The 18,813-nt window shown below is 46.9% G+C and overlaps 2 protein-coding genes across 4 annotated transcripts in view; one reads left to right on the top strand and one right to left on the bottom strand.

Moving 5' to 3' along the window:
- The window catches only part of LOC133345642 (serine/threonine-protein phosphatase 2A 55 kDa regulatory subunit B alpha isoform), a 218,024-nt gene extending 212,444 nt beyond the window's left edge, over positions 1-5,580 (top strand). For all 3 annotated transcript variants that reach the window (XM_061556587.1, XM_061556586.1, XM_061556589.1), the window contains one exon: positions 1,757-5,580. In XM_061556587.1, the coding sequence (XP_061412571.1) occupies positions 1,757-2,045 (289 nt within the window). In that variant the 3' untranslated portion in view covers positions 2,046-5,580. The remainder of the gene's footprint in view (positions 1-1,756) is intronic.
- Positions 5,581-13,800: 8,220 nt separating this feature from the next.
- LOC133345639 (wolframin-like) overlaps positions 13,801-18,813 on the bottom strand; it is a 41,310-nt gene continuing 36,297 nt past the window's right edge. Inside the window, 1 exon segment of the mRNA XM_061556582.1 lies at positions 13,801-18,415. Coding sequence (XP_061412566.1) covers positions 17,926-18,415 — 490 coding nt within the window. The 3' untranslated portion in view covers positions 13,801-17,925.

The raw sequence follows: 18,813 nt of genomic DNA, 5'->3' as shown, positions 1-18,813 counted from the left end.
AATTTAGTAACGGTTCGGATTTACATGGGCTCACGGTTGCCGTGCTATTCAACGTTGAGGCAAATGCGGTCTTTTAATATCCACAATAGAGCAAACGGTGAACTCACGTAATGGCGCTCCAAATCCAAATTTACCAGACGGCTACAGGGATTGAATCATCGGACCGATTGAAAACTATTCCGGCGGCTAACAATGACCAACGTGTAGCTTCCCCGTCCGCCTGCTTGATCGTACCCTTTGAGACGTAAATAAATCCGCTTAGGTGAAAGGGCGCGTTATACATCGTGCTGTACGAAAATCACAGCAGAGTAATGTGTCGTAAGAAATGTTGGTGGGGAACGAGCCCCAAAGACGGTGTCCATGGTGCACGGTATCGGGGCCCTTACAGTTGCTCCCATTACGCTCGCTCCTGCCCCTCCACCGCACGCGATCCACACTGTGTCCCTTGTTGTTCGTCACTTTAATTGGGCCAGGCAACCACGTGTGTGTGTGGCTGCTGCTGCAGCATCGCTCGCGCACCTGCATTATTGTTGTCCTGCAACACCACACATCAGATCCTTAGCTGCCTCGCCCAGGTGACGGGAGGAATAAACCAACGAGCTCTCTGGGGAAGGGGGGGGGGCAACCCCCACAGGTGCTCCGGCAAGGGCCCAGATGTTAGTGCCGGTTTTTCGTGTCTGGCTTTGGGGGCAGACGGCTTAATGAGCGTGGCCTGGTCGATGTGCACTGGGACTCTGTTAGTGTTAGCATGTTGCGCACGCGTGTTTGGAGTGGGCAGCAGGGACTTTGCTGGCGAGTGGCACGGTAACGCGGTCCTGTCGTTGCGTAATCAAACTTGGCAATTGGGGGGAGAGGAAGACAGTCAACCGTGGCGTTGTCGACCCCTTCTTCCCAGAAGTCTGTTCAGGACGAGAGGAGGATCGTCGTGAAGAGATTAAATTATTTAAGGTGGATGCACAGTTGTTTCGAGGGCATTTTTAGTGTCGCTGACATCATTCGTCAGTTCATTTTTACAGCCCGAGCATCGGCCAAGGGCATTGCCGAATAAAGCGAGGGCATCTCTTGGGGGAGGTGCGGCCTACGCGCCACATGTGTTATTGCCGACATAGAGTACCAGATGTACACTTCATGCAACTTTAATGCATTTAATGCTGCTATACAAGCACACGTGCACAAATGAATGCACTAGAAATGTATGTGTGTGTGTATATAGCATGGCGCAAAATACACAATAACACAGCAATGGCCAATATACACGGCAAACGTGTTTCCAACACATGGCGCAGATTTTGAGTTCGGTGTTGGATAATAGGAGAGCTCCTTTTATTTTCGGCAGCTGTCGGCCTTATCCGAAGATGCGAATGTGTGTGTGTGCGTGTCTGCGTGTGTGTGTGACAGCACAGCTGCACGGCTGTGATGGCTGCCACTTTACACCCTCGTTCCACTTCCACACCCTGCTCTTGCGCTGGATCAGGAGGGCACTTTGGGGGACTCTAGAATTTTTAAAAAATGACGCCTAATTTACGCCCTATCAGTGACGATGTATGTGAAGCGATAATGGACGAGGGAGTCTACATTATTTGCTGCATGGCATGCCGCCGAAAACAGCACATTTCGAGTGTACCCAGTGATGAAACTTCCTCCAAAAAAACTCCAATGATAGAGCAGAACACGAGGGACGATTTCAAGTCGGAGACAACAAATGCGTGACCGCTCGTCTCTCCTGCATCCCCCCCCCCTCCTGCCCTCCGCACAGCGTCATCATGACGGGGTCGTACAACAACTTCTTCCGCATGTTCGATCGAGGGACGCGACGGGACGTGACGCTGGAGGCGTCGCGCGAGAACAGCAAGCCGCGCGCCGTGCTCAAGCCGCGGCGCGTCTGCGCCGGCGCGGGCGGCGGCAAGCGCAAGAAGGACGAGATCAGCGTGGACAGCCTCGACTTCAATCGCAAGATCCTGCACACGGCCTGGCACCCGAGCGAAAACATCATCGCCGTGGCCGCCACCAACAACCTGTACATCTTCCAGGACAAGATCAACTAGGGGGAGGGTCCCCCCCCGGCGTCGTCTTGGGGGTGCGCACGGCCGTAGGGACAGCCCACCATTCACCTCCCCGCCACGCCGACACAACCTGCCTCCTCCTTCCCCTCCTCCCTTTCCCTCTGTCTTCGCCTTCTTCCTTCCCCTGACCCCCGATCCTCGCTGCCGCCCACCCCCTACCCGCACCTTTCCCCCTCCACGTCCTGTGCCTCTCCTGCAATTCATCCCCCCCCCCCCCGTCCTCTTTGCCCTTTCTCCACACAAGCAAACCTTTTCAAACCCCCCCACCGCGCGCCCCCCCAAGCCCCGTCCCCCACCCGACCGGAAGTGCGCACGCTCGCGCCCCCGAATCTGGGACGAGGTCACGGAAGGCAGGAGGTGCTGTGCCCCTGCGCGTTAAGCGTGCCTAGCCAAGAGGTTGCCCGCTTGGGCGGGGAGGGGTGGGGGGCATCCGTGTGTGCGGGGGGCGGGGGGGCCCTTGCCCGCCGCTGCCTGGGCTCGCGGGTTGTGCCGGTTTTTTTGTAACAAAAAATTTGGAACCGGTTTGTCTCTAAAACTTGGTTGAGGGGGGGGGGGGGGGGGCGAATTGTGGTGAGATGGCAAAAGTTGTGGGATTGGCGGGCGGTGAGTGCCAGGTGAGTTTACCTGCCAAGCTCCCACGTGGTCCCGAGGAATTGGCTCGGCAGTCACGTGCGCCACACGATGATCCGTGAGGAGTGGTTTGCGGGGGAGGGGAGCAGACGCGGTTTCGCTGTTGGATTTTTCCAAATTATAAATGCTTTCTTCGGTGACGTACGCAAAATGATAACTTTTGTTTTAGCGCGTTAGGTAAACAAAAAAAAGTGCATTGACGTTGGATATGGCTCGCCCCCTTGCAGTCTTGCGATGTCTCGGTTGACATAATTATATCACGTCTACGGTTTAATTGTGAATTGTGACTTGCAAGGGGATTAAAACAAAAAAAACTAACAAGTTACGTTTTACGTAATGTTTGTCACTTGTCTTTTTAATTTTATTACTTTAAATAGTGTGCATTTTTTTTGTTGCTTACTGTTTACAGGACCTAAAATAAAATCAAAAAGAAAAAAAAACGAATTGGGGACATGTCTTGAATGTACCTTAGAGGTTATTTGAATTGCTTTTTGTCGCACCCAAATTTGGGCCCTTTAAAGATCGAATCGGGCAGAGAAAAATCAACGAACCATACCAAAATCCTTTACCTGCTGGGGGATGAAAGCGATGGGAATTTTGCAGTAATTTTTCATACAAACGGGTCTTTCAACAGCATGGAGGTGCATGGGGGGGGGGAGGAGGGGGGGGGGATGCATCGTTTGTGACATCTTGGGAGGGGCAGTCCAGCACAAGTGGTTCTTTAATATCAGTTTTTTTTCTGGGCCCTTTTTTTACATTATAATTTTGGTCCCTCGTATATAAGCAGCATTAACGAACAAAGCGAAATATCATTTTCCACATAAACAGAATACTGTACACCATAGCCTGTGGATTATGCAAATGTTTGTGCGTTGTCTATCTTAATTCTGAAAAAAAATAAAAAAAATACACACACACAACTCCTGTGTTAGAGTAATAAAGCCAGAACTGTCAGCTGCTTGTGCTGTGTTGTGTCTCACCTGACAGTTGTGTGATATCCCAGTTGGCAAATGGACAGTGCAATTAGATTTACACACAAAAAAAATGTGTCACTCCACAATACTTAACGACAAAAAGATCAGTACAGTACTGTAAATTTACCGCACTAGCCAGTACGTGTGGAAGCATTATGCTTATATTATGCTTTTGTTTTTTAGGCTGTATCATCTGTTTGCGTGGGTTTAAGAAATGTGCCGTTACTGTGTTTTTTTTAATTTGCTTGTCATTCCATTTCTGTGTTTTGGGTATTCATTCCAGCGATGGTCATCTGGCATCTGTGGTCAAGAGCTGCAGCCATATAGGCGCTTCAAAACGTGGACATTTTTGTTTGTTTGTTATGTTGTTGGGTTGTGGTTGATGGGCATGACAATGCCCTGCATGGCACTCTTAAAAGGCTTGCCTCTACATACATGCATGTGTTTTGAGCCGGATATGAACGTTGGCTGGCTCTGCATAGGTTGTAACCCTTGCGTTAAAACAGAATTGATTGTTTTAAAACAAATGATTGAAATAACTAATAAGTAGAATAACTCCCAGTAGATTTATTTTAACATTTTCCCAGCCTTTATACATTTCTGGGCCATGGTAAGTTGTATACTCTCTTATGGACTACGTACATGCTGTGTACACGTGTGTATATTATACAAGATATGCACATATGTGTGTACAAATCCTGGCCAAGGTTAACTGTCTATCGCTCTGGGGTCACTAAATACGATGACCACCTTGGTGAGGTTACACCACTCGGTATGAAGTCAGCAGTGGTTATCCTATGCAGAGACTGATCCCTGCCATAGGAACATGGGATTTACACCACTTGCTCAGGACCGGCGACGGGAATGAGTGCTGCCTAAATGCTCGCGTGAACTTGGGGATACTTTGACTTGACTATATTATATATCTTGGTTTTTCTTTCTGATGTGGTCTTCTTTGGGACTGTTATTGACCGACCAATTTCTCCCGAGAAAGGCTCAGAGAGGCAAAAAGAAAACACTATTTATACATTATCTTACGTACGTCACATGCGTGTGGTTTCACACGTGGCCCATCCCATGTTGAGACGCCGCCTGCATGTCGCAAACATTTCGTGAATATTGTGTCGGCTCGGCCGTGGAGCCGGGGTAAGATGCTTGTGGCAGCCACATTGACGGGGATATACTGGCGGAGCACTAATGGATAGGGGGAAGACCAGAAAGGAATAATAACGGGGGGGGGAGGGAGGGAAACCGAGATAATGAACAGTCATTTACTTTTTTTTCAGACGTCCTAAGTGTCTATATATAAAAAAAAAATGTTTAAATAAACCTTTTTAACCAAGTAAGCACTGCTGTGTCGCGTATAGAAGTCAATATAAAGATGTGACTGTACTGTTACTTGCCAAATGCTTGGAAAAAAAATCTGAAAACATAAATGAATGTGTACATTTCTTTTCTTAAAAAAAATGGTATGTGTTATGTCAAAGAATCACTAGGTAATAGGACTGCCTCAATAAACGACAATGTATTAGGACACAGTAACTGTCTTTATTTTAGCATCATGTTTTTTTTTTGCTGTGAATATCTTTGACTTACTGTAACATACTGTATTTCCAAAGGTTGCGGATGATTGTGGATGGAGGCGTTTTTATTCCCGACCTTGAGTCTGTGGCAGAAACGAAACACAAAAAAAACTGTACACTAAACGTTAGAGCACGCCGGCAGGGGAAAATTCACACACACACTCCGGTTATTAATGCAAAGGTTGACATTCCCTCTTTTAGCCACCAGATCAAGAGCCCTACCTGTCACCACCAAAACCCACCTCCAAGCATAGATTGTGATGTACATGGTAGTCCAGCAATTGGGCAACCTGGAATTAAATTTGAAATAAACCCAGTTACTATTGCTAATCTCGCGCATTGGATGTGTGCTCATTTTTGTTGTTGTTGAATGGCAGATGCCGTAGCAGCGATGGGAAATGATCCAGATGACTTAACTGATAAGTTCATCGTCTTTGTCAGCTACGTATGGACAATGTAGATGTATATGGCTGTGTGTGTGTGTATTTGTCACAAGAACGTTAAACTGTTCCATCTTCGGGGCTAAACGTGCGTGCATTTTCACAAGGTGTCACTGGCTTTCCGTTTTGTTTTCCCCCAACCGTGACCATCTGTGGCTGTCCACGTGTGCAGAGGTGGTGTCTTCGTTAAGACTATCCTGGTGCTGTCATTGTGGGCACCTGTAAAAGCTTCACAACTCTTCATCACACCAACAACAACAAAAACCCTGCCTAGTGCCCGACAGTGACAGCAGTGTTTCCTGAATGCTGGGTTATCATCCCTTCCCCAAGGGAAGTCATGGAAGGTGATAGGGGGGTTCACAGTGTGTCTCCCCCCTCCCTCCCCGTCTCCGATCCCAGTCTCTTAGCCATGTCTCTCCTCACTTTTTCCTCCTCGTGTCTCCTTTTGTATTTCCTTGTGTGTATGTTAAACTTCTTTCGCACCGTACGTAGCCAACCGCGCTAATCGGCGGTGTCTCACTGCCATATGCGTGTTTTTTTTTCTTCTCCCCTCTATCGTCGGCACCCATGCCGATCTAGTCAAATACGCGTGTGAACTCTTCCCTCCCTTGCGCCAACCGCTGCTGCACCGAAGGGTCAACGAAAGCACACACATCTTGACTTGGAGATAGCCTGGTGGCAAGACCACCCCATCAGCCACAGCAGCAGTAGCAACAAGAGCAGAATCGGATGAGGTCTAAAACTCCTTTTCACAGATGTACAGAGAGCTGCTCCATAGCTTGTAGTCGAATGACAAATATTGAAAAGTGACCTCTAAATGAGTTGAGTATTAGTTTATTCCTCCGCTTGTTTGCCCCAGGGAAGCCTTGTGGAAGTCCCGTGACCTTTTCCAGGAGGGTTCTGCCAAGTTTTCGCAGGAGGTGGCAATGTTTATTACAATGTGTAATTGGTGGATAACGTTTGAAAGTTCTCTTGGGCGATGAAAGGGTGGCCCAAGGGATCCTCGGCCCCTTGACTGGCCAGAGAAACACCCCACGTACCACCTGCAGCTGTGCGCCGTATCGGTTCTTCACGGCCGGTGAACGGAGCCATGGCCCCAGCAGCGGCAGCAGCCGCCTCCCCATCGCCACTCCAAGGGCGCCACGGCCGGGAGGGCTCGGAGAGAGGCCAATCCACGCAACCACGGGGAGAAGCATGCAAGTTGTGCAGCAGCAGGCGTCAGGGTCGGGGTCGAGCCCACGACCTCCTGCATACCGGGCGAGCGGGAGATAACATCTCGCCACCGCGGCGCCCAGAAGGTCATCGTTTCTTGGATGAGGTCTGCTATATAAAATAGCGCTCCGGTATTACATATGATCGTATTACTTCCCTTTGGCAATCCACTGCTTATCCGTGGAGTTTGTTGAGAATCGTGAACCGGTAATGTTCTGGCTGTGACAAATGCAGTTTTTTTATTTTGGCATACAGCACATGGACTCGTGTGGACCTTTTATTTTTTGTTATATTTACGTGTTGTAATTTTATAATGGATACATAAATAGTTGTATTCAGATTTAATGCAATGTGAATTCATACGTTGATATATATTGTGTTTAACGTGTTTTGGTGTTGCTTGCAATAGTTATTTCCCCAAGCTAATCCATTGCAACAAAACGATCTGTCTCAAGATAACAAAAAAACAAATTATTGGGGTTACACTTCGTTGGCAGAGGCGCACAAAGCACGTCTCACAACAACAATAAAACCCCAACGCATCCGTCAAATAACACGGCCGTCAAAAGAAACCCCGTTTACAATATAGTCGATGTTTTGTCCAGTGCCTCTTGAATGCGTTCAAGGCAGCAGCGTGGCTGGCGTGGCGCACCTCGCCCCATACCCGGTGGACAAAGCTACGAGTTTGGGGCTCCCCTTGACCACCACCATCACGAGATGTTTTTTTAACGAAAGTGTGAAACAGTGGTTCTTGACCGAAGCCTTTGCACCCCTTTGATTCTGAATCGTACAAAAAAGTAAGTTAATAAATACATGGGTTTGATTAAACAAACCCTAACTTTACATACGTGACCGTGCTTAATTGGTGTTTTCGATTCTTTACCTTCAAAAAGAAATCTGGAATATGTCTCGCACCCACAGAAAGGGCATCTCGCACCAGAGGTTAAGAACCACTGGTTTAAAAGAACAACACCGCTGTTGTAATGATGTAATGAGGAAATGGGGAGCCGTGAAATACAATAGCCACGGTGCGACCCTGCCAGACATCAAATATTGGAGCCCGACCTGACCAATTGCCTTTTGCTAGGTATCCTAAACTAGCTGGTAACTTTCGACTTAAAACTTTCGTAACTACAGGAATTCATATTCTTTGGTTCTTTTGGTAAAGTCACGTAGATAGAAAAAACAAAAGTAAATCAAACAAAAACTATGACGTTTCGATCATAACACAAGCGCTCATCATCAGGAGGAAAAGGGGGGTAAGGCCACTGAAGGCAACTGTTTTTAAAGGTTTAAAAATGGGCGTGGCACAAGCGTCCTGGTGTCAAAACGAAGTGGGCGGGGCATATGTGCCCTGGGGCCAGAGAGCTCCAAGGTGGAGCACGGAACTGCAAGTAAAACAAGTTCCTTCGGAGTGGGCAAGTAGGAACTTGGTTGGACAGCACATTCGTGCGATCCGTGTCACGCGGCGCAAGCTGCGTGGGGGGGCGGTGCGTCACGTGGTGCTGAGCCCGCCCCAAGCGCTCTATGAAATACAAATCGAGGGCATGGCTATGAACGACAGACAGACAAATAATCCCTGGTGGGCAGTGGAACTGTTGTTCCTACCTGTATAAACTCTCTTCTTGGTTCTTTCGGTAAAGTCACGTAGAAGGGAAATAATAATAATAAAATAAATATAAAAAAAATTTAAGCGATTTTTAAATTATTTTATTATTTCCCTTCTACGTGACTTTACCGAAAGAATCAAGAAGATGAATCCCTGCAGTGACGAAAGCTTTAAATCGAAATTTAAATAAAGTCTTTTAAAAACAAATTTTAACAACGGTTTTGTTTTAAAGTGCACTAAAAAGTAAATACTGTAACTCGATTGGACAACGGGAAGTGGACGACATCTTGATAACAAGAGACACGTGGCACCTGCTGCTTGGGCGAGGCGATTCCAGAGTTTAGGGACCACGGCGTTTTTTTCAGTTTCATTTAATTTATTTGGTATAGCCCTGTGAGCCATTCAGCTCTTGAATTGGGTGCAACCGCAACAAAAAAAAAACATGAACAAGAAAACATCTTAAAGTGAATATGTGACTATGTGCAAACAGAAAATCCAAGAAAAGACAGCAAAATATTGCAGGAAAAGCACCGTACACCAACACTGTGTGCAAAAATCCCAGTGGGATGCAAGTCAAACAGAAACAACCACAACCACAAGACAACTTAGATTAAGGCCATCAGTCTACCTCCGTACTACAACAAACAAACATTGCCAAACCAAAAAACTTTTCGAAATCGCCAAAATAAAGCCATAAAAGCCATAAAAGACCATAGGAACTGTGACTGAAATTTCACAATAAACGACAAACAACATGTACCACCAAACCCTGCAGCCATAGCTGCCTGCATGAGTCACTCCACAACAGCTTGAGCATCAGTCGGAGTGTCAAAAATGTTCAATGCACCTTTAAGATCAGCACACTAAATCAATACACAGATCATACTTTGCAGCGGTCATCCGGAGCGAATAGCAGTGGCAGCTAGGTGTACGACTCCTCTGGAGCAGTTTTGAGTGACTCAAGTTGCAGTTTATTGGCAATAGCATTCCAGACCCTGGGGCCATCAATAGCAAAGGCCCTTCCTCCAGTATTTGTACGACAATAGGGAATGTGAAGCTGGCAAATGAGCGAAGACCTTAGGTCAAATATTGTTTTTTTAAACAGAGAGGAGATCCAGCAGGTAGTCTGCGGGTTTTTTTTGCAAGTACATCGTGAATAAATAAGATCTGGTGCACAAGCCGTCGAACATTTAAGTTTGACCCAATGCAGAGGTCACAGTGGTGAGTCCTATATGGGCAGTTCAATGCAAATCTTAAGGCCGAGTGATAAATTGAGTCAAGCTTCTTCAGTACAGTGCTTGGGGCTGATTTATACACAACGTCACACAAATAAATATTTAATTAATAAGCCGTCCATACAAAATCTTAATTGCTTTAAAATAGCCAATTAATTAACTAATTCATGCATTGTCACCGGATCTGAGTACGTGTGCAAATTTTGGAATTCATTGGACAACATGAAGTAGACTAAATTTTGATTACAAGATTTGACGACGACAAACATAGGAGTCAAGTTAAGTAAAACCGTTGAAAAATAAAACAAAAATCAGCGGACGCTCTGCACACTGATAGTGAGACTATGGCAATCAGTTCCAAAGGCAAAGCCATATACTGTTTACCACAAGTAGTGTGTTTAGTTAATGCAGACATGATTCCTTTCACAAGGTTTCTATTTGGTGTTTGAGCATCCTAACACAACTCCTGTTTTATTGTCAGAAAAGGTAAACTTAAACTTCTTATTTTTTCACCCATGGGGTAATGTGTTCGAGTTCGCTCGTCAGTCTTGGAAACCACCAAATTGTTGACGACCACTTCGTTTAGAAAAGTCTTTTACATCGCTCGCGGTCACCATATGGATTTAAATGCCATCGTAGTTACTTTACATTGGCAGATTCATACGAGATTATTACGTCAGTCATACGTGTTCATATGTGATTATTACGTGATTATGATGTGATTGATACGTGATTCATACATGATTCATACGGGATTATTACGGGATAATTATGACGTGATTTTTCCGTGATTCATACTTTATTCATGTGATTATGTGATTATGTGATTGATACGTGATTCATACGTGATCATTATTACATGATTCACACGTGATAATTATTACGTGATGATTCATACGTGATTCATACTGATTCATACGTAATTATTAGGTGATAATTATTACGTGATAAATACTTGTTCCACACGTGATTCATGCGTGATTCATACGTGATTTTGACGTGATTATGACGTGATTATTCACCAACGTGTCTCGTGCCCCATTTCATTCCACACATTTATAAACCACCTCACGGTTGAGAACCGCTGGCAACACCGCTGGCTTTGTCCATCCTCACAGCCTGTGCTTGGCTGACAGAACAAACATGGGGGGTTTGGGGGGGGGGCTTGAAGGCTGCCATGCGCGACAATCTTCCCGTCAGCTTCCCAGTGGCTGTGCTGTGGCCATGGAGCACGTTCGGTTCGGTTCGGGATGATCATTTTGACGTGAAGGCGGAGTTCGGAGTCAACCACCGTTGACTCTGCAGTGCGAGTGGATGCCGCAAGGATTCGAACCCGGGGGGGTTGGTGGTGCACAGGAAGAGCTCGAAACGCCGCTCGCTGTGCTCGGAATCGACTGCGACACCGCTCGAACGCGCTCGATCGCTCGCTCGCGACTCATGGATATGGGGCCGTCCATAAATGACGTCAAATATGACGTCACAAAGCTCTGCCCCCCTCCCCCCCCAAATAAAACATGCTTCAAATCGCTTTAAACTATTGGCATTGTAGTGCGTATTTAATGTGCCGCTGCACTCTGATGTCGTAGGAGGAAACATTTATTAAAATTATATTTAATTAAGTAGAACATGTTGTCACATTTTTCAACCCCCCCCCCTCGTCACACATCGTCACAAATATCTAACCCCCCCCCCCAGGTGCGTGACGTCATTTATGGACGGCCCCTATTGATTCTAGATTTGAAGCTTTCGTGACTGTAATGATTCATATCCTTAGGTTTTTTCGGTAAAGTCACGTAGGTAAAAACATAAAAAAGTAAAATAAAATAAAAATCACGACGTTTCGGAGGCAACACAAGCTTACAGCTGTAAGCTGTATCAATACAGCTGTCGTGGCTATGACGGTACCACCTGAAGACGGAAGCTTGTGTTGCCTCCGAAACGTCGTGATTTTTATTTTATTTTACTTTTTTATGTTTTTACCTACGTGACTTTACCGAAAAAACCTAAGGATATGGCCCCTATTGAGTTTCCGCGACGACACTGCCCTGAAAGCAGACGAGGTAGACATCTGGTCGCGATGTCTACCTCGACTTGCGTGCGATATGATTTATAGTTAGGCTAGGACAGAGGGTTGGAGAGGCAGGCCCAGAGCTCCACTACATTCATTACGGTCGACTGTAGAGTCATGAACATGTAAGCAATGTGGAGAAAGCATAGCAACAGAAAATAAAAAAATACGTGGCAGAATGGTGCATCAATTAAAGTGATTAATCAACTAAGAGGGGTCACGTGTTCCCCTATCAGGGAGGAGAGAAGGGGGGGGGGGTGATTTTTAGCGATTTCTATATCAGCACGGGTCACCGTACACCCACTGCTGTCTTTTGTGGTGCAAATGTGGGGTCAAAGCAGAGTAATGAATACCGCAGATAACTGGCGAGATATCCTTATCCAGGCTTACAGCCACATCAGCCCAGGGCATTCAATAGGGTTTCCATTGTGATCCCTTTTTGGGTGGATATCCCATCTCCCGGCTGTGCACCACCCTCATTCTGCCACAAATGCAGCTCATGCCAACATCGGGATTGTTGAAATCCTAAAAAAAAAAACTGCACTGCAACGAGTGCTCAACACAGAGGTACGTGCATGCCCAATTAAGATGCCATTTATATTCACGACTCGAATTCTTCCAATGAACACTATTTTTTATACAAATCTAATCATTCGGAGTCGTTAACAACATTATCAAGCTCAGGGGGGCGCAAATAGATCATTGGTTAAAATATTGGCTTCATCTGGTCCAACACCATGTGAAACTGGGCTCTAAGAAAAGCTGTCTCGGGTGTGGACCAATTAATTTCAAGGACAGTGCATACATTATCAGAGTTGTGTTTTTTTGTTTGCATTCCGACTGCAGGTATTGTGGTCAATGAAAACATGACTCGTTGTAAAAAAAAGGTGTCAGTTTTGTTGCCAGATAAAAGGGTAAAAAAAAAACAATTATTATAAAATATTGATGTTCATTATTCATACTGGACATGTATTTTTTCTCTCTCAGATAACCATGTTGGGTCAGACAAGGGGGGTTACGAGGTTGAATTGTTTTTTTCAAGAATGGGTCACAGGAAGCCAACCAAAGGTTGAGAACCACTGGCGGATGCGATGACCATGCATGAGTGCAACAGTGTGGGTCAGGGTTGCTCTGTTTGGTTTCAGTGGGACAAGTCCTATAGGCCAGACCGGGCAGCATTGCTACCGAAGAGTGCGCGCGTGGCCCTTCCGACGTCAATTCGAACGACTCTGAACATTCTCCAATCTCGATTGCGGCTTCCCCTCCACGGCCGAGCCGGGCTACCGCCTTGCTAATGAAACGTGAACGTGACCGAGTGCAGACACAAGTTCTGGTCGTCAGGGCGTAGTAGAGTTACTCCCAGGTTCACGAACAAAGGTCGCTCACCAAGAGACGTAAAGAGACAAAAACACAAAAAAATTGTAAAGTGCGCACAGAAGCGTGGGTAGGATGTCCGCTTGCGATGATGACACCGAGGCGGACAGAGGAACGCGTGGATTAGACGCCGCTTAGTGACATCGTTTCAAACTGTTGATAAAAAAACATCATTTGGACGTCGTGGCTACGAGGGGTTGATAGGTCAAAAATAAAAAACGGCGTTGGCAACCCATGGGTTTCGGAATGGATCGCGCATTCAAAGAGGAACCGCTCCACCGAGGAGACGGAGCAAATGCATCGGCTTGTTTGGTGTTGGATGATATCGGTGGATTCTATTGCAGGATCACGAGAGGTCAGGGACGCATGATGAGCTTAGGGGCCGTCCATAAATGACGTCACGCGATTTTGGACGATTTTTGAGCCCCCCCCCCGTCACACGGCGTCATAAAAGGTCAGACCCCCCCCCGCAAAAAATGACGTCACAAAGCTCTGCCCCCCTGCCCAAAAATATATAAAACATGCTTCAAATCGCTTTAAACTACTGTCATTGTAGTGCGTATTGAATGTGGCGCTGCACTCTGATGTTGTAGGAGAAAACATTTATTTTAAAAAGTATATTTAATTCGTCACACATCGTCGCAAATGTCTGACCCCCCCCCCTAGGTGCGTGACGTCATTTATGGATGGCCCCCTAAGGTCTCGCACTCATCAGCAGAGCCCCACATGTCCATGTTGGGATGTACCACGGGCGACTGAATCTTGGGGGAGGGGTTACATTTTAGAGGGGGGGCGTTTGAATAGACTGGGGGAATGCAAAATAGCCTCAAGCAGGGCGACTTGTGATTGGTCGAGGCGTCCCCGAGATCGCCCTTAGACCGGCCAATGGGAAGCTCGCATCCTCCTCATTTGTGATGAGTTTCTATTTGTTTTGTTGCAAACGGGTTTCAAGTTTAACATTCAATCTTAGATGGGGGCAGCACCCCCAAGGCCCCCATAGACACCATCCGCAACTGGTCCCCTGCTCTGTGCAGACCGCTCCACTGCCACACCGCTCTCGTCCCCGGCTCGCGGGACATGCACTGAGCGACAATGTTTAATGGTTAATGAGCCGCAGAGTAAATCAATTTCAAAGTTTAATCCTTAGTTTATGATTAATGGGACCAATTGCTGGCCCAGCATATTCGTTTTCTCAGATATCCCTGCAGTGTCCATTGAAAGAAGAGATTCCTGCCTGTGCTTAATGTATGCGCCTCGTGTACATTTTAGAACGTGACGTGGTTGTCGAGCATAATTTGTTAATTGCTGAAGGGATGATTTTATGTTGGTATCAGTCACGAACAACCAGGCCCATAGCATCTGGGGGGGGGGGGGGGGGGCTACAGGGGACTTAAGAAATGCTGAAAACATCGCCACTCAATTCTTCGTCAAGCCAAACATCGTTTACAGAATGCCGCGGATGATATTGCCCTATGTGTATATCGTATGAGCAACGTCTGCAGATGCTTCTAAAGCTTCAAGAAGTTACGTCTTATCTCCTTATCTCATCACTTTCTCGCAGCACATTCTCTCTCATCACTTTAGCTCATCAATGCATTTCTCTCTCTCTCTCCGTGCGGTCGTGTAAAGTTCCAGATGGGATTCACGGACAACCAAAACCGCAGACAGCAAGCTCGTGAATGACGAGGGAAACCCGTACAACACGTGCATCGTGGGTGAAAAGCAGATAAGAACACGTGACAGACACAAGCGGATTGTATTCATTCTGTTTAACATTTACATGCATTGATATATCGATTATTTTGCTGCTATACATTTCCACGTAAGCCACTTTGTTGAGCGATCATTTGTGGCCAGTTCGCTTCTGAAAAAATATGTTAATACCTCGGTCGGCTTTACATGGTAAGATTAAAAAAATAATGTAGTTTTATTTGTACATTTTCAAGTTATTTGTTTACCTATACTATAATTAGCACTCCTATCGTTTTTTTTGCACTGTTTGTTGTCGTAACGTTCTGACACGCCCCGACTGGACATCTGCGAAAAAGAGCTTTGCTCTTGGGTTCTTTCGGTAAAGTCACGTGGGTAGAAAAAATAATAGATCACGACGTTTCGATCGCAACACAAGCAACCGTCATCAGGTGCGAAACAAACACAGCAGGAGGACTGCTGACGTAGGAGAAAGAGCTGCTGCAACGAGAGTTTATGTAGGATTTTGGTGGGCCCAACCCAAGGGTAAGTGGGCAGAGCTGGAGAAGGAATTTGTACGTAAATCTTGATTTGAAGCTGTAAATGTGAGAGATTAGCATGTCAATGTGGGACGGCCCAGACACCGGAGGTGTGCCAATGAGAAGATTGGCATGTCAATGTCAGAGAGCCGGGCAACAGGAACAAAAAACCCCTAAGCGCAAGAGGTACACATGGTGAGAGGGAGACACAGAGAGAGAGACACCCACAGAGAGTCGGAAATAACAGCGGACATAGGCAGGTAGCATGGAAACATCACAGTCAGTTAAGACTTTACCTGGTTACTAACGTCCTTCCAATGATTGCTCAGTTTGTACCCATCTTCTCGGTTGAAGTTGTGTCTGTGTTTATATATCTGGATGGCTTTATGAACAAATCTCTGATAGCCGGTGGGTTTGCAGAGTACCTTGGTCTTGGAAAAATCAATTTCGTGTGAGCCCACAGTGTTAAAACAATGATCAGCAACAACAGAGGTATTGGTCCTAACGTGTTTCAGATCTGCCTTGTGTTCACGAACACGCTCCGAGACATGTCGTTTCGTTTCCCCAACGTAGCTTATCGAATTCCTCCAGTACAAATAAATATTCTGACATTTGTGTCGTGGGCCCGCCATCACACCTCAGTTTTGTTGTCGTATTGCGCTCCCCCTTTAAACAAGGTCACATCACAGGGTTGCGAGCTGCTCAAACTTGGCGCCTACAGCTGCAGCATCACCACACACGCCTTGCACACCACGCAGGCCTTGCACAGCTACACACGACCGACACGGGGCAGCTGGAACGGATGACCGCGATCGTGGAATTACTATTTTATTTTTTACTCTATTTTAGCGGGTAAGGCTCAACTGAGCTGTATAGCTCTATTTCAGAAGCGACCAGACCACAGATGATAGCTCAAGGAAGTGGCTTATCACGTGGAAATGTATAGCAGCCAAATACTCTAAAACGCTTGTTTCTAAATGAAATTCAAGATTCGTGCTATTTACATAACCGTCGGTGTGATACACTTTCACAATCCTAAGCCTTTATTGTGCTCTAGAATTATACATTCCAAGCACACACTGGCACGTTATCAATGCAGAGCCGAGCAGACCCCCTCCCCTCTGTGTGGCCTGATTTATAGATTCATATGCATGCAACGCGGGCGCACTCTTATCGGGATAATATGGGGTTACATGTTCGTGCATTTCACGATCCATTTGTTAGTAGGTAATGTACCGTGAAGCAGCCACCGGCCCGGGGACAGATGTGTAAAATACACCGCGCTTGCCGTGGCTTCATGGAAAGACCTTCGCGTCGTTTACAAGCAAAGAGGAAAGAGTGCAGCACTGGGCGTGCTCAGATAACACTGGTCAACCAAAAAAAAAATCTTTTCTGGCCTGGACTTTTGCAGCTGTTTAAGACTAATGTCAGGTTTCCGATTCCAAATCTCAGATTTGCTCTATCACATCTCATTGTATGCTATCGGCATACCCCATTTTCATTGATTTTACCCGAAATTAACTCTGTCACTTATGATTGCAAGTTGTTGCGAGTCAGTGACTGCTTTAGTGTTAAAATATGGTGCTGTATTTTTAGGATAGTGTGTTTATCATTTTATGTAGATATCCACATTTATTTAATATTTTTCTTCTGCAGTTTTTATTGAAAATGCAATATTTGATATCTCAAAAACCTGATGTGATAGACAAAAACTGATGCCAGATTTGGAATCAGCACCCCAAAATTACCTTAAAACCGTTGGAATACCTTATGCCAGAAAAAGTGTGTTGACCAGTGTAATCAACGCATCTCGAAGGCCGTGTACAGCACGCGGGCAGCCAACGCACGCGGGCATCACACAGACAGCGGGCGATTCGCTTGGCCCCGCTGCAAGCTGTGAACCTCGCCACCGCGGTGACGGTGTGGTTAGTTCTGCAGCGTGGCGTTGCCACCTTCGCAGTTCACCTCAAGATGTGTCGCGCACAAATAACGGTGTTCACACGTTTGCTTTGAATCTTAAAAATATTATTTAGGCTTGAAGTGAATTTTTTTTTATAGACTCGGCTGATATTGTGTGTGGGGAGGTTTCCCAGTTGAATATCAAGATTAAGCGAACTAGTAAACCCCTTGGCAGCTTTACAGTCATTGCTTTATTTTGGTAGTGCAGCGACGACATTGACAAACGGCAAAACGTTGTCAATAATGGCAAAACATTGAAAATACACCCGTTGACATAACAGGAAATGACCCATTTAGTGACGTGCAAACTTCTCTACTGGCGAGCAGGTTGCCAACTTCGCCACGTACCGAACAATAACGCCTCAGTAACCGAAAACAAAACTAACTGTGCGTAAACAGCAACAAAATCGGGGGGGGGGGGGGGGTGGGCGCACTTTTGCAACACACACTTTTAATCCAAACACAAGGCTTATTTCCCAATCGCGCTCGGGGACAGCATTCCCGTTCGCAGCAAACGAGCCCCTCCAGACACCATTGCCGCCCCGGCGATTCAGTCCAGCTCGACGCTGAGCAGAGGCGAGAAGAAGAAGTTGAAGGCGAACTTGACTCCGCTGAGCGCCGTGCTCCACCAGTCGTACTCCACCTTGAGGAATCGCCGCCCGAGCGCCGGCCCAGCGCCTCCCTCCTCCTCCTCCGCCTCCTCCCAGCCCTCGTTCGCCGAGCAGCCGAGGCAGCGCGCGGCCCGCAGGTCGAACGCCGGCCACCTGGCGCCCAGGCCGGGCCCCTCGAGCCGCGTGCTCACCTCCACCTTGCTGCCGTGCGGTACGCGCAGGAGCAGCTCGCGGAACTCGTTGCCGCCCCGCAGGTAGACGTCGCGCTGGGAGTCGGCGGCGCCCGGCCCCAGGGTCACGAGGGTCAGCTCGAACTTGTAGCGGTCGAGGCGCTTGAGGTGGCACGGGTGTCGCGCCGGCAGGGGCGTGCGGCACAGGCGCTCCTCGCTCGCCGTCAGCTTGCGCTCGGTGCTGTTGCACGGAGGGTACCTGGGGGGAAGGTGGCGCACGGGCACGGTTCGGCACGTTGCACGTTTTAAACGGCTGAACACGTCGGCGGTCTGTTTGACAGGAAGACTTCTCCACAATTCTGGCAAATCGCCTGGTTGTTTTAACCACCAGTGAAACGTCACGGTACTGAACCTTCGTGGGTTTGCTCTCTGACACACCGGTGTACTCAAGTAGTAACTAGCTGGCACGTTTCGTTTACATGACAAGCCCATAAAACTCTGATCACGTTTTAAACACTTTACATTTCTTGGGATTCAATCGCCAACCGTGTCCAAATGTGTGCTCCCGATGTCGTTTCACGAGGCGAGCATTTACATAATGCTAACAGAACCGGAAGATGGCACGAAGATATTTATGGTGTGACTTTAAAAGGCCTC

The sequence above is a fragment of the Lethenteron reissneri genome, chromosome 22, assembly GCF_015708825.2.
Source record: "Lethenteron reissneri isolate LAM-NWPU_2019-01 chromosome 22, ASM1570882v1, whole genome shotgun sequence".
Classification (NCBI taxonomy): Eukaryota; Metazoa; Chordata; class Hyperoartia; order Petromyzontiformes; family Petromyzontidae; genus Lethenteron; species Lethenteron reissneri.
Note: the sequence above shows the minus strand (reverse complement) of the source record. Positions and strands in the feature narration are given on the sequence as shown.